The sequence below is a fragment of the Argiope bruennichi genome, chromosome 4, assembly GCF_947563725.1.
Source record: "Argiope bruennichi chromosome 4, qqArgBrue1.1, whole genome shotgun sequence".
Lineage (NCBI taxonomy): Eukaryota > Metazoa > Arthropoda > Arachnida > Araneae > Araneidae > Argiope > Argiope bruennichi.
In genome coordinates, this window is record NC_079154.1 from 34,766,429 (window position 1) to 34,782,155 (window position 15,727).

Consider the following 15,727-nt stretch of genomic DNA (forward strand, 5'->3'; position numbering starts at 1 on the left):
ATTTTAGAATTGTATAAAAGTATTTCTTATGTGATAATTTGCTCTCAAGTTTCTAAGAAAAAAATGATAAAACTATTTTGTTATTTTTTTTATTAAAGAAAATATTTAACAAACTTCTGCATTTTGAAAAGTTTGCAATATCCTCTCTCTAGTTTTAAATAGTAAATGGACGAAGTTGAAATTGAAAGGTTGAATTCTTTTTAGTTGTTTAGTAAGCGATGAAGTACAGGCATCACAATGATTTATATTAAGATCAGATTCTAAAAGCGACTTGTAAATATTCCATTATTTCCTTTCCAAAACTTAAAATTTTCAAAGTATTTATTAAGATTTTTATCACTATATCTGGATATAAAACTTAAACTTCAAGAAAAGATGAATCGTCTGCAACCGCAATTTTTACTCACTTATTGGTGACTTGATGTTTCAATCTTAGGCCAAGAATTCCTACAGGATAATTTCCAGATTCAGGATTGGAGGTGGCTTTTTCCATCACGATCCATATCCAATCCTGTTCGAGCATCTTGATTTTTCTGGCCTCCTGAAACACCTGCCGAGTCCTCTTTCCTCCAGAACAGCATAGCACCAGGACACGAGTTTTAGACGTATGGCAGGAGCTCAGAATACTCAACAACTTCGACCTGAAATCGAGCATATATCTTTTAAAATTTAAATTTCATATTATGGATAGAAGAAAACGCTTAAAAATGGAGTAAACTGGCAGGAAAAGTCTCCTCCAAACTTTCTCGCATACTCTCTAATAAAGGTGTTATTTCAGAGAACGGCTTCATGGCATTGGCTTACAACAGTTAAGAAATATTAAATGTGGCGTGCATTTAGTATTTTTAATGAATGATTCTATCGTGTGGTCCTTGGAAAGTTTTTTTGGCTATTAATACATGGCGTCCTTTTGTGCTTTTGGCGATTAATATTTAATAATATCCGAAAATGAGTTGGTACTTCAGACGTGTTTTTCCAAACCGATCGAAATAAAAATTTTATATAAAACTAAATTTGTTATCACAAAATCCCAGATCAAATTTGATGTATTTAAGTTTTGGTGTTTATGAGATATAGCGTTTGCATGTTTCTGAAAGTACAGATTGACAAAATGTTACTCCTTCGTTGGATTTGGCACAAAATTTGATAGATGTTAAATATGAATGTTTTCCCAGCTGTATTAACATCTATTGACTATTAAAAAATAGATGGTAAATTTGTTTACAGAATTTTATTAATCTAGCTCTCTTTTTTTTGTAATTATTGTGTCAACTTATATTCGAACAGCCGAATATATGTACTTTCTCTGAACGGATTTTGCTCAAAGTTTGACAGAAATTTGTAATATTTGGTGTAAAGACCGTATACCAAATTTCATCCGTCTTTTTGAGTTATCTTTGTCACAGACAGACAGACATTTTCCAAAAATGTGTTTTTCGAGCTTCGGGAGGTCTAAAACGTGGAGCTACATCAAAATTTCGAATTTTTCGACGATTACAATACTTTATCTATGCTATGTATAGGAAAAAATTAAAAATGATGCTTTTGCAATATGTGTCAACATTTATGAAAAGAGAAAAGGCCTTCGTTAAATGTCGGTAATGAATTAAAACTCAATTTTTTATATCGTATATTACTTTTTGAAGAAGTTTTATAATGCAGTACAGGAAAGAAAAACTAAAAAGAAATTCCCTGATTATGTGGATGAAAAAAATTAAAGCCTGCCAAAGGATATTAATTTCTTTTTTTTATATTGAAGGCATGGCATATAGTGAATTCTAAGATGTTTAAATAAAAAGCTGTTAAGGCAAAAAAACAAGCACATCAAGCTTTTTAATATTTTTAACAAATTCTTTCTTTCACTTTAACCAACCAAGTTACATCTATTTTTACTTTCTCGTATGTGAAGTACAGCGATCGTGATAAAATGAGAACTTGAGATTTCGACGAATCTCTGAATTTTACACCTCCAGCATTAAAAAAAAAAAAAAAAAAACACATTTTTGGAAAATGTTCGTCTGTCTGTTTATCTGTCTATGATAAGGATAACTCAAAAACGCTTTGAGCTAGACGGATGAAATTTGCTATACAGTCTTCACACCAAATTTGTAAATTTCTATCACACTTTGAGCTAATTTCGTTCTGAATAGATATGTCTGTCTGGATCTTCAAATTGAAGTTAACACGAAGATCATAAAATGAAGAGAGCTAGATGGATGAAATTCGGTACACATATTAACATCTAAAGTGTAGATACCTATCAAATTTTGTGTCAAATTCAACAAGGAATTGACCGTCTGTCTGTCTGTCTGTACTTTTGGAAACCTGTAAATGCATTAATTCAAAACCGAATTGACAGATATATTAAATTTGGTACATGATTTTGTTATTTTAAGTGTAATTTTATGTCCAATTTTTGTTTCAATCGATTCAGAAGAACACCTCTGAAATCCAGATTCAATTTTTGGATACTTTTAACCGTATATCAGGGATTAATTGCCAAAATACTCGCCAAGAATCTCACGATAGATTCATTAAAATGCTAAATTCACGCCAAAAGTTAACCCTTTGTACTCAAATGGTACCTCTCACTCACTATTCAAGACGATGCATCATTTTGGCATTTTATTTATTTATTTTTCAATTTTAATTGTTAAAAGCGCCAACAGAATAGTAAAAAAACGTAGTTTAATTTTTCGGGGAAATTCAAAACAATTATATATTTATTTATTTGTTGGAGTTATAAACAAGCTTTTGTATTAAGTGAATAATTATGCATCGAATTACTTTTCAGACTGTAAAGGGTTAATATTTCGATGACTTTTGTACGCGAATGCCATGCAAGGTGTTCACTGGGAAATACCTTTGTTAGAGATGTAAAAAACGTTTTGGAGAAACTAATGCCGCTGGTATACAATAGACATTGCATAGACGAATTGTATTTACATCATTTATAATCTTACATGTTTCTTATTTAATAACAGTCTCCTTGGTTAAACCACATCAATTATTTATTTATTGACATCTTTATCTCCAAAATAAGATCCAATTCATTTTGATATGGATAATAAATCAAGATATAGTCACAATCTATTCGATCCAATTTTTGGATTCTCATTTTCTCTCTCTTGCTCTCTACAGCAATGGGCAATAGTTTTAAAATAACCAAACTAATAGGTCAAAGATAATTGAAATATTCCGTTGCTTGACCTAGAAATTGTTATTCTCTCGTCGAAGGTTTCCTGAATTCTCTAGAAAAGTAATTACACTGAAAAGTCATTAAGCTAAGCTAAGGCTGGAATATGAGAAATACGAATAGATAACTGTAGCATATTTAACTGTAGCGTATTTTTAGTAGTATTATAACCATACTACTCTTATCATTTCAAAACGATGCCGATTGTGTAATACTCAAACTACATCGCTGTGCTAGATTTTATTGTAATCAAAAGAGATTTATCCGAAAAATGAACACTTTTCCTTGGTCCTCATAGTCTTTATTTGCTTTTTTCTGTTTTTATACAAATTAAAATTTCTACTCTAAATTATAGTTAAGGCATAAAATAAGTTAATTTATCAAAGAAAAGCAGTTTTTACAGATAAAAGATTTGAATTGTATATCGAAATCGAAAATATACTCATACCAATAAAACATAATTGGACGCGGGACTAGAAAATAATGAAGCAAAAGAAGATAATCACTACATATAATGTAATTGCTATTAGTATTTTTTGAAAAGATGTATATAATCCAGTTAGTATTAAAAAGCATACTATGAGAATAGAACTATGAGACATACTGTGAGAGTCAACCAAATTAAAATATTATAATGCTCAATATTATAATTAAATATAAATTTCCTATCCAATAAATAAGCGGAATTACAAAAACAGAGCAGTATGAACCATTTATTTACATTGTATAGTTACTTGAAATAAATATCGTAATAAGAATAGAATATTGTATAATATTAACAATGCATATTTGTAAAATGAATAAATCTTTTTTTTTTATTTTTTTTTTTTTTTTAAAGTCTTACTTGTGTAAGGGTTTTTTGCCATTTACTAACACCTCTCTGGTCCCTTGAAAAGTGTAAAAACAGGGAAAAAATTACTATTACAGAAAATACGTTCGGAGAGGTGTATGATAAGAAGTCCAATAAAGATAACAGGTAACGATATTTTATTCGGACCCCAACCACAAAACATAGCTAACAAAATACAATCGTAGAGCACACAAGAATAGCAATTATTGTATAAAGCTGCACAAAAGCAACAAATCGCTGTTAAGTAACTGAAGTGGCACAATGAAGTGCAAAGAGAACTCGCTGTGTATAAGAACTGTTTAAGACAGACTTTGCTTAGTTACTCTCTCTAGCTCAATTCAATTGCCTAATCTTGTTTCTCCGCCATTGCTTTTTATAGGTCCAGTGACAAAGAATTAAATTTTCTAAAACAAACGCTGAACTCTAGTCCTAATGAAGCTATAACCAAAGTTCTCGAAAATTCGAGATCTTTTATTTTTGCGGCCAAATAGTCACTAAGCATGCCAAAGCTTGGGGGAGGGAGGTTGATTGATTGATTCAGTGTCTATTCAGCAACTATTACTATATCTTTAAAACCATATTCCTTACCAGGAGACTTACTGTTTAAAGAAGCAATGTTACGAATTCGTAAAAATACTATCGCATAGATGCAACTTTATAAGCAAAATTACATGATTTTGTCTAAAATGATATGAAATTATATCATTTCGTCATTTTACCGAAATATGTTGAGCAAGTGTTTGGATATACTATATTTCACTTGAATTTTCATAATTTATTGCGCGAGTATGATTGATCGAAGTGATATATAAGTTTTGCAAAAGAAAAAGGAGACAAAGAATCTGAAAATCTACGATGCCCATAAATTGTACGATGTTTCAAATGCTTCTTTTAACTTAATTATTAAACAAACAATATTTTCAAACTAAATATTACTACAAAAAAATTAGTCCTATGAGAGCATAGTGAAAAAATTTAACAGTCTCAGTCTGGGAACACGAAACACAGTCTGCAACACGAAAACATGAAACGCAGTTAACAAAATGCAGATGAAGCATATAGAAAACAGCACTTGTAGAATTCAACGATAAATTAGAGTCAAACCTTTGTTAAAGAATCGCAACAACATAAAGAGTACAGAGAGAGTTCACTGGAGATCAAGAGAGATTTCATTCCACAATTGTCTCTGGATTGGACTAGTCACTCACCTTCGTCTGTGCACTTCTGCTGTATATAATTTGTTCGAATATTCTAGAATATCGAATGTTCTAGACGGATATAGTATCTTCTCTCCTAATCGATATAACGCCAAAATTTCATCAGTTTCAGGTTCTACCATTTTTGATGTCAAGGCTGAGGATGGGCATTCACTTAGTAGCCATTAACATATCTGAAACTGCCTCTTTTATCATGAAAGTTACTGCGGAGGGCAGCAATATGACAGATCGTAACCAATATTTAGTAAAATCTCTTATTCTCTACTTGATTATTCAAAGCTGAAGGCTTTGCATTGGTTAAGAAAAAGGTCGTTGACAAAGAAATAAGATACAGGATTGATTCAGCACATAAAATAAAAACTTTTAATTCTTTGATCTCCAGTTTAGTTTTTATCTATACACATTGATGTTCCATTTTAAAGTAACTCTAGAGAATTTTTTTTGGAGAGGAGGCTAATTGTATAATTTTGAACAGTTAAATCCTCTCCAAGCGTCCGCAGCATAACAATAGGATACCCCCGGTGTATTTAACGAGCTGTAGAACGTTTTATATGGTGGCTCAACGCTGGATTTGGTTTCGAACTAGGAAACCTCCAATTATGAAGCCATAATTTAATCAAAAGGAAATCGTCATCTGTTTTGTGTCTCCAGAAAAATTATTTAAATTTCGATTAAAATTGGGGAGTGGATATGAACATTCTGTCAACACATTCAAACACAGTTTTAGAACATTTTTTTTATGCTTTAAACGATTCCCACAGTAGTTTTAAATTAAAATTTTATTTTCAAAAAGAAAGGAATAAAGAAAATATCTTTTGGGTTAAATTTTAAAAAAAATATGATGGAACAAATTTTTTATTTCTCTGTTGTGTCTAAGTGAAAAAAAAATTGCTTTCAAAATTTGAAATATGAGCTGTACAATAAATATTTATTATACCAGCCGTCATTATTTGCATAAAATAAGGAAAACATTAACATTTCATAAATCAATTCTTATCATCTGTTCGGTAAAAGATAAAAAACTAGCTTTGAAAATTAACTCTGTAACAAGATGAACCGAATAAAAAAAGAAGGCACCAGAAATAATCTAATAAAATATCTTACTGTCTAATGTAATAAAAGAAGTAAGAAAAGAAAATACTTTCTTTTTTTCTCATAATCAATTTGCATCACTTTGAAAATTTATGAAAGGGAAAAAAATTCGCTCATTTTACTTAATTTGGAGCTGAATATATCCTCCAGCGCCATCTATTGGAATTTGTAAAAGAATTCATTTTAATTATGCAAATTAAATTCAGGTATTACTTCATAAATAAACAACAGACATAAAATTATTGAAGATTTTGAAATAAAGTAATCATACATCAATTCATTGCTTTTGAATAAATTATGGCGGTTCTTATAAAATATATACCACGATAATAATATTTTTTGAATATGCGAGTGAATTAAATATTGATTGAAAGGAACCCAATTTCGTGTCAATACATATTTTAAATTGAATGTTAAATTTTATTTGTGACATTTCTTTCCTTGGAGTCGGAACGAAAATATATTTTTGGAACAAATTAGAATGAATAAATTAATAAACTACACAAGTCAAATTAAAAAAAAAAATATTTTTTAAAATTTTAATTACTGTTTTTTATATTTCATTGAGCTGATAACAAAAGAAATATTTTTTTTATCTAAGTTTTTTTTACAAAATGATTTTATATTTCGGAGGAAATAGCAGTATAAAGATTAATAATATCGTTGTTTTCCATAAAACACAAACATGGATCAAATTTATCTGTTTCGGCAATGTTTTCTTGTACAAAATGGACACTTACGTGTTTTTAAATAATTTATAATAACTATTGTAATCCATTAATAAATAATTATTTAATAAGAATAAAAAATTAGCAATTTGTCAACTCATCGGCCAAGTAAAATAAAACTGTGGGTTATTTCCCACTGTTTCAGTAATGTTTTGCTATTCAAAAAGGAGCATTTGTGTGTTTCACTTTTATATGAAATAGTATTCTTGGGAAATGAGAAAAAACGAGATGAATTGGGAATCATGTTTTTATCATTTTTCTTCTTCCTTTATCTCAATTTTGAGGACGTATTTGAAGTTCTTTATTAAAACCATGGTCAAGTACCGGCCTAGTTCGAATAGGAAGGTAAAAAGCAAATAAAAAAAGTGTTAATTTATATTATTACGAATCGTTATATTGATTCCCTGAGAAGTTATTTCCATCATACCGTTTCACGATCTGCTCAATTGGATGCTGGATCAATGACTTCCGGGTTCAGCGGCCATTTGGCGACTTTGGTGACAAAAGGGAAGATACTAGAATCTTCAAGAAATTTGGCGATATTACTAATACGATGCGAATTATGCTTGATTCTTCGAGAACCTTCTCTGCCCTGATCTTGAAACTACATATAAAAGGCTGGGAGTCCAAGCCGACGTCATTCGTATAATGAGTCAACGACGAATTAATTGAAGCACTCCAGCTAAGCATTGAGTAGAACTCAAGCACTTAGCGGATTGAGTATTGACACCTTGAGTCGAGTTTTGGAAATAAATATTGAGGCATCATAGAGTCGTATAATAATGAGACAGTGGAGAATAGCTGACGTTTGGAGAGACACTAGATACGTAGATGCCTTCCTTTTTTTGAGTTATGCCTGGTCGCTTTGTGTGCTGCTGTGGTTATTTACTACCGATTACTCCTTATGGACCGTTGTTGGTGCTGCTATGGGCTGCTTGTGTTCTTCCCGGCTATGTTTTTGTTGTCTGTATATTCGCGTTAATAAACGGTGTTAATTTTTATTGAAACCTGTTGATCGTATCACCCTATACCCACTACAGACGAATCCGTCGAGTTTGAGCAGAATAATTTTATTTTTCCGTAACAGTAGAATTTTTGAAGCGAATTTCACTGAAAGGTTATTTAAGTTTTAATACGTGTTGGACTCAGCTTGGGAAAATAAGAACCCACGCTACTGAGAAAGTAAAATAAATCCTCATTTTAAGGTATTAGAAAATAATTATTTTTAGAACAAAAAATAACTTGAAATTATTACATGCTATATCTTATATAAATCAAAGCAATCATTCAATTTGCTATCTAAAATGATTTTAACAATATTTTACAACCATAAATAAAACTAGAGCCATCTATTTAGAAGATAGTAAACCATTTTTTCATAACATTTGGAAACACTTTTAATTTCTATTATTAATGTAACGATTTTAATTATTCTTTTTTTCAAAACAGATACCTCAAAATACTCTTCTTTATGTTGACCTAAATCATATCTTTATGATCTAGGTCAATGGAGGTCATTAAATTCTTATTTATTAACACCATATGAGACGCACTTTTTAAAATTTCGACATTCATTTTTTGATAAAATTTGTAGAATGGAATTCCTATCATTTGAAAATACATATTTTTAATTACTATTATTAACACACTGATTTTAATTATTCTTTTTTCAAAACAAATACTTCGAAATAAACTTTTCTTTGTGATGACCTAGATCATGCATATTATGATCTAGATCAATGAAGGTCATTTTATTCTTATGTACTAACACTACCTGCCACGCAACTTTTTAATTTCGACATTTATTTTGTAATAAAATTTGTAGGATGGCATGCTCAGTCAAGTTTGTCATATGCTGTGCGATTATACCTACAATTCACACTAGATGATCCATAGAAGAACATGAGTACCTGGCTGGTGGCAATTTGATTATTTTGAGCAGGGGTGGCCCGTTGGACAGAGCTAGGAGTCTCCTGCTGACGGATCCGGAAAAGATGGACTCGTCCAGAAGTAAGGTCACTTCGTACCAGTCTTGAGACGTCAAGAAATGGAACAATGCGTCTGCAAGGTCCTCGGGATCCGGATCCAGGCTGATCAGCCACTCGTTCATTTCCTGAAATAGATTATTCAATTAGAATAGTTATTATCAAATTATTATTATTAGAATAATTATTATCGAATTATAATTATTAGAATAATTATTATCAAATTATTATTATTATTGGAATAATTATTATTATTAAAATTGATTAGCAAAATGGACGGATATCTACAATTCTGGCATATTGACAAACTGTCTTAATATGAAAATTTTTTTAATTGAACTTCTATCATTTTAATTTTTTGAATTTATGGCGATAGTTTTAGGGATTATTTTTCACTAGAATTATGATTACTTCTCAAGATGTATTTGAATGTTAAATTACAGTAAACATACATGGTATTTAATCAATATGATGACGAACTAGGAGAACTGACAACACCCTCAATGATTCCTTGTCAATGAGTCAGGGAAATTTCATGGTACTGATTCCGAATTTGACATTGTTTCAGTGTATTTGTCAGATTGACTCCAATCTTTGGACCATATACTATAATATCGTTAGCCATTTTACTGCTTTTTTTATGCAATAACTTGAATTAATTAGATAAGAGTGATTAAAAACTTTTTTATTTAAACAATATCCAGTCTGATAACAAAAGCAACATTTCGAGAAATGATGAGAAATTCCCATTCAAGTTTTTGAACAATTTAAACTAGAAACTGAAAGATTATTGTTGAAAACAGAATGTCTACGTCACTGCTCACATCATAATATTTTTAAAATGTGAGATATTCAATTAAAAATACGTAGTGTGTAATTAACTAAGAACATTAGAGAACCAATCAAGTGTCACATGATCCGAGTCAAAATGAATTTGCTAAATTAGTTTTGAAAGAAAAAATCTATCTTAGTGTTTATCAAATGAACACGCCATTACATCTGAGCTGACGACAACATATCACATGAGTATTAAATCACTTTATTAATATTACACATTCAACACTCATTCAAGATCAAATTATGAAGAATTATTGGATGAAAACGTTAAAAAAAATATAATTGAAAATGAATAGAAAAGATTCATATGAAAAATAATTAAATAAAGATTTGACACATAAGTGGTAAAACAAGTCTTAAACTAAATATTTTCAATTCAGATTTCAAAACTCAAACGCAGACGATAAAATAAAAAACACTGATAAAAATTTTAAATATAATTTCTTTTTAAGAAACAATAAAATAAAATGAAAAATAAAATGAAAATGAATGATTTCTTTTATATTTTTGCTGTTTTATAAATGTTAGATTTAATTGTTTCTTTTAAGCGATTCTCTAATTGCAGAGCAAAGCGAAAACTGACTAATCATGACAATCTTAGCATCAAGCTCTGCTTTAAATTTACACTTTAAGCATATTTTTGACGTTATCGCGCAATCCAGAAGTGCATTGTTGCCATAACTAGTGTCTGCAGGCATTTGGTTAATTGTGTCGAAAACATAAATTAAATAAATTTGACTGGAACTATTTGACTATCTCGGCTGGATTGTAGAAATGGCTTATGCAAAACTTAACAGTTACGGTTTATAATAGAATGGGAAAATAAAGGTTTCAGTTGAGATTTTCAGAAATTCACAGCATAAAGTTAGAAAGACATATATTCACAGCTACTGCCTTTCTAAATGTTTCAGTGTTGTACGAAACAGTAAATATACGTGACTGAAATGGTCAATTGTATAATATACTATACAATTACAGACAAAGCTATTTTTGTGGAAATTCGTATTTTAAAAATCTCTAATTCTTTTTTTGTTGTACATTAATATATTATGTACATTTTCGTTTCGATCCATTAGAAAAAAGAAAGATAATTAAAGGGTAGCTATTATGTTATAGGAAATAGAATGGAATCTAGATGTATATATTTATTGAAGGCTACAATAATTGCAAAACCTTGGACAGGAAATGGTATAAATAGTAAGACCTGACCTGAACTTTGCATTTAAATCCGATCTCGTTTAACACTAACAGATTATTCAATATCTCTAATAATAATAAATATGATTGCGTGTATGTTATTGAATGTATTAGAGCTAAGCAGACCAGACCATTTGTCATAGAATAAATTTAATCCCATTAAGTCCATGCTACCTAATGGGATCAAATGGATCCAAAAGATTAATCGGAATATTATGTTGAGAATTAGGTATTAAATGGCGTCGGTACAGTGGAAAATGTAGCATATTAAAATATATTTATCAATACTCCCACCACACTGCAAAAGCACGCCATGTTGTCAAAACCATAAAAGAACGTTTTCATTGTCGCCTTAACGATATTGGCGATATGAAGAGGTACCAACAAGTAGATTTCAGCCATACGAATTCTAATATACCTTCATTTGTACAGTGAGGAACAATATAATTTTTCTTTAAGCCAATTATTTGAAATGTATGCAAAAATCATTTTCATTTTTTATTGTGTTTTTTTTACAAATACCAAGATACCAGTTTTTATTTAAACCAAAACTCGAGCAATATAGCCAAAACGCTATTTTTATAGTAAAATCTATAGCAAGCTTTTCAACTTCACGGAAAATAATTCTTTTATGCAATTCTATTTCATCAAATCATTAACCAGTTTTCGATTGCATTAAGTTGTGGAACGTTATGAATAAATAGATCTTAATTATTCTAAATACTACTAAGGGTTTAAAATAAGATCCTTATAGCCAATTATATGCCCTAAAACAACCTGTAACTGAGTTCTTGAAGGTTAAATATCAGCAACATACAATTAATGAAAACACTGCGTTGCATAATTTTAAAACTCCTGTTAAATATTTCAAAAGTTTGAAATGACAAGCTGTTTATATTGAAAGAAGAAATGACTTGATATTGAATATCTGTCTTTAATCATTGTTTTGCAAACTCAAACAGATGTTACTCGTCAACCTTAAAATGCTCAATAACACAGACTTAAAATGCTTACTATTTTGCCCCATGTTTCCTACATTAATTTTTTTTTTTGCTTTAATAACTATGTCATTTTGAACTGAAGAATTCGCAGCAGAAATGATTATAATGAGAACTAATTAATTGCCAATTTTAAAGAAATGAAAATATGATTAGCTTTACATGATCACATAAAGGAGGAACAAATTTAATAATAAATACTAAATGAAAAATGCTATTTTGCAGGTGGACTGAATTCTGCTGTCATTATTCGCTTACAATCATTTGTCATAGAAGATCTTATGAAATCATATGACGTTCATCGTGAATTATTAAGTAGGATTGAAAAATGTATAATCTTAATTATAGAAATTGTAATACAGCGTTTAAAAATTTTGAAAATGAAATATTCCTGGAAGCTTCTATTATTTATATAATAAAAGATGGAATAAAATAAATAAAAGGTAATTTAAAAGCTGACGATTTTCAAAGGTCGAAACTATCAATAGAATTCTATACACAATCTCATTTTTCAATCTTTCAGAGATCGTTTTATAATGATTCATCATTTGAATTCCAGTAAAGACAGAATATCTTGTAGTTTAGCAAATAGGAATTTCCTAAGTATTATTTATAAATCTATTATTAGCGAGTAATACAAATACTGTACTTAATGTCTGCTCATCCAATAAAAGTGCAGAGTAGTGGTTATTGGCTTTAACTTTAAAATCCTGCTTTTTCATTTTTAAATCCTGCTAATCTTTAGATTTTTTGTGTGCTTAAAGTTCGAAAAACGCAGGAAATGATTTAAAAAAAAAACAAACAAACTCGCATTAAAAACGAAGAAAGAGAGCAGAAAATCAGAAAATAAATTGAAATTACACAGCATCAATAGAAAGAAATTTCGGCTGAACATACACGCACTAAATTTATGTCGATTGCTATCACATTATTAAAAAATCACCACACAAGAATAATTTTGGACTCTCCTTTTATTCTGGCTGTCTTGCTACCGCACACATCACTCGCTCACGATACACTGAAGTGTTTTTCCCTTTGCCGCAAGAGGGCAGCACAAGTTACAGGTCGGAACATCGGCTAATCAAAATTCTCACATTTCAATTAAGGAAATTTTTCTGCCCATTAGTAAATAAACTGGAAATCAAAAAGCTGTTTTTTCCTCTCAGTTTGATGGTGATTCGACAAAGATGCACCGGCCCAGGTTAGATGCTGGTCAACTACAGTTTTCTGGGTTTACCTAGGTATGTGTTTATTCAAGGTTAAATTCACCTTTGTTTTTGTTTTTTTCACTCTCTTTGTTTTTGTTGTTTTATGATTTTGGTAAATAACTTAACATTTCAGATAGAACATCACATCTATGTAATACATATTCTTTTTCTTTTGTTAGAAATCTTTCATTAAAAAAAAGAGAATAAGTAGATAATTCTCATAAATGCAATTTATGTTATTAAAATTTAAAATTATGGACTACTCAGAAATAGAGTTTTTCTTTTTTATATAATATTTCATTTGCATTCTTCAGATAAAATTTTTTGGCATCATTACTTGTTTCTGTGCAGACGAGCCGCCATTTGTTTTACCAATATGTTTTTCCTTTGTATACAGCTTGTATAGATGCTGTTCCACTTCATCATTAGGATTTGAATCTTCATCAGTAACTATTTTGTATTACCTTTAATAATTTTACTCCTCGTATTTATTGCTACTGACTGAAGAGAAAATTAGGCAATTTCACTGGTTCCTTAAAGAAACCACAGGTGTAATCTTTTATTCATCTTAAATGGCCGAAGTTATTTTACCAAATATTTTCCTACTTACATGCAACGAACAAAGATATTTTAAATTTAAAAAGACATTTTGGAACTTATTTTTTCCTGTAATGTAAAATTTAAATTGTAAAGTTGCAAATAAAGTTAGTGATATGCTATTTTTTTAATTATATGTTTTTTTTAGTTGGTAAAAATTCTCCACAAATTGGAAATCTATGAATTGAAACCAAACACGTCATTCAATAAGAAAAGTTTTTTATTGTGCTATCGGTACAGTAATTGAATAAGGAATTAAATTAATATCAATATTTGCTTTAACACAGGAGCTTACAACGATAACGAAATTAATTTCTAACTTTGCATTATTTTATACACTAATAAGGAGGCAAAAATTTATCTTTCGCATGGAAGTAATTATAAGAGTATATATAGACTTTTTTTTTCGAATTGATGCTCCTTTACAGTTTTAATTAGGTGATTTGCATTATGAATTTTATTACTAATTAATTCTAGCACAGTGGAGAAAAAGATTCCTTTTTATTTTCACGCCTTTTTGAATTTAAGGATTTTTTGAAATTTATTTCTGATTTTTTTATTCATTAAAAAATTTAATCCAATTGAAATAACTTCCAGAAAGTAATTTCACTAAGTACATTTAAATATTTAAACAAGTGGCATCATTTTACTGAATGTTCATTAGTGGAAATCTCCAAATTAAATAATAAAAACATAGTAAAAAAAAGCTGAAACCTATCTCCTCAGCTTACAATCCTGTCGTGCAAGTTTTGCACGTCTTTTTCATAAAAACTTTTACCCATTTCGAAGATTGAAGCACTTAACCTGTATCAACTTTTTGAAACTTTCTCTTCTTATAGCATCAAATAGTAATGGAGTATAAAAAAAATCACTGTTTTTGTCAAATCGCCTTTATTTTTTGAAATAAAGGGAAAATTAAACTGAACATTAATAACTCCTTATATGCATATACACAATCCTTTGAAAGTTAAATCTTTTTGAAAGTACATTGTTGCTATGCTTTTTAATGTGTAATAACTTGAATTAATTACTTAACAGTGGTTAAAAACAGCTCTTTTATTTAAGTCCATTATATCCAGTTGGATAGCTAAAAATCACTATTTCGAGAAAAGATGAAAAATTCCCATTCTAGTTTTTGTGCAATTTATACAAAGAATTGAAAGATTATTACCAAATAAAAACAAGAATTCATACGTCATTGATTACATTATCAATTTAAAACTTGTTACTTCAATTAAAAATGCATAGTGTGCAATTAATTAAGACGACTAGGGAATCAACTAAGTCTAACTAAATGAACTCGCAAAATTAGTTTTGAAGCGATAATCTATCTTAGTGTTCATCAAATAAACATGCCATTACATCTGAGATGAAGACATCACATTACATGAGTATTGAAACACTTATTAAAATTACTCATTTAAACTCAAATTTTAAACAATTATCGAATAAAAATGCTAAAAAAATATATAATTGAAAATGAATAGAAAAAGGAATCAAGCGAAAAAAAGATTTGTCACATAAGTGATTAAACAAGAATTAAACTAATTATTTTCAATTCAGATTTCAAAACTCAAACGATAAAAAACATTGCGAAAAATTCTAAATATGATTTATTTTTCAGAAACATTAAAATGAAATGAAAAAAAATTGAAAATAAAAAATTCCTTTCTCATATAGCTTTTCTGTTTCATAAATGTTAGATTTATTTGTTTCTTTTAAGCGATTCCCTAATTGGAGAGCAAAGCGAAAACTGACAAATTATGACAATCTTAGTATCAAGCTCTGCTTTAAAGTTACACTTTAAACATATTTTTGACGT

General features: G+C 29.3%; 1 protein-coding gene across 1 annotated transcript in view; it reads right to left on the reverse strand.

Annotated features, from left to right (window-relative positions):
• The window catches only part of LOC129966712 (glutamate receptor ionotropic, NMDA 3A-like), a 555,899-nt gene that overhangs the window by 65,751 nt on the left and 474,421 nt on the right, over positions 1-15,727 (reverse strand). Inside the window, exons 2-3 of the mRNA XM_056081236.1 lie at positions 8,994-9,196; positions 408-641 (exon numbers count right to left, since the gene is read on the reverse strand). Coding sequence (XP_055937211.1) covers positions 408-641; positions 8,994-9,196 — 437 coding nt within the window. The remainder of the gene's footprint in view (positions 1-407; positions 642-8,993; positions 9,197-15,727) is intronic.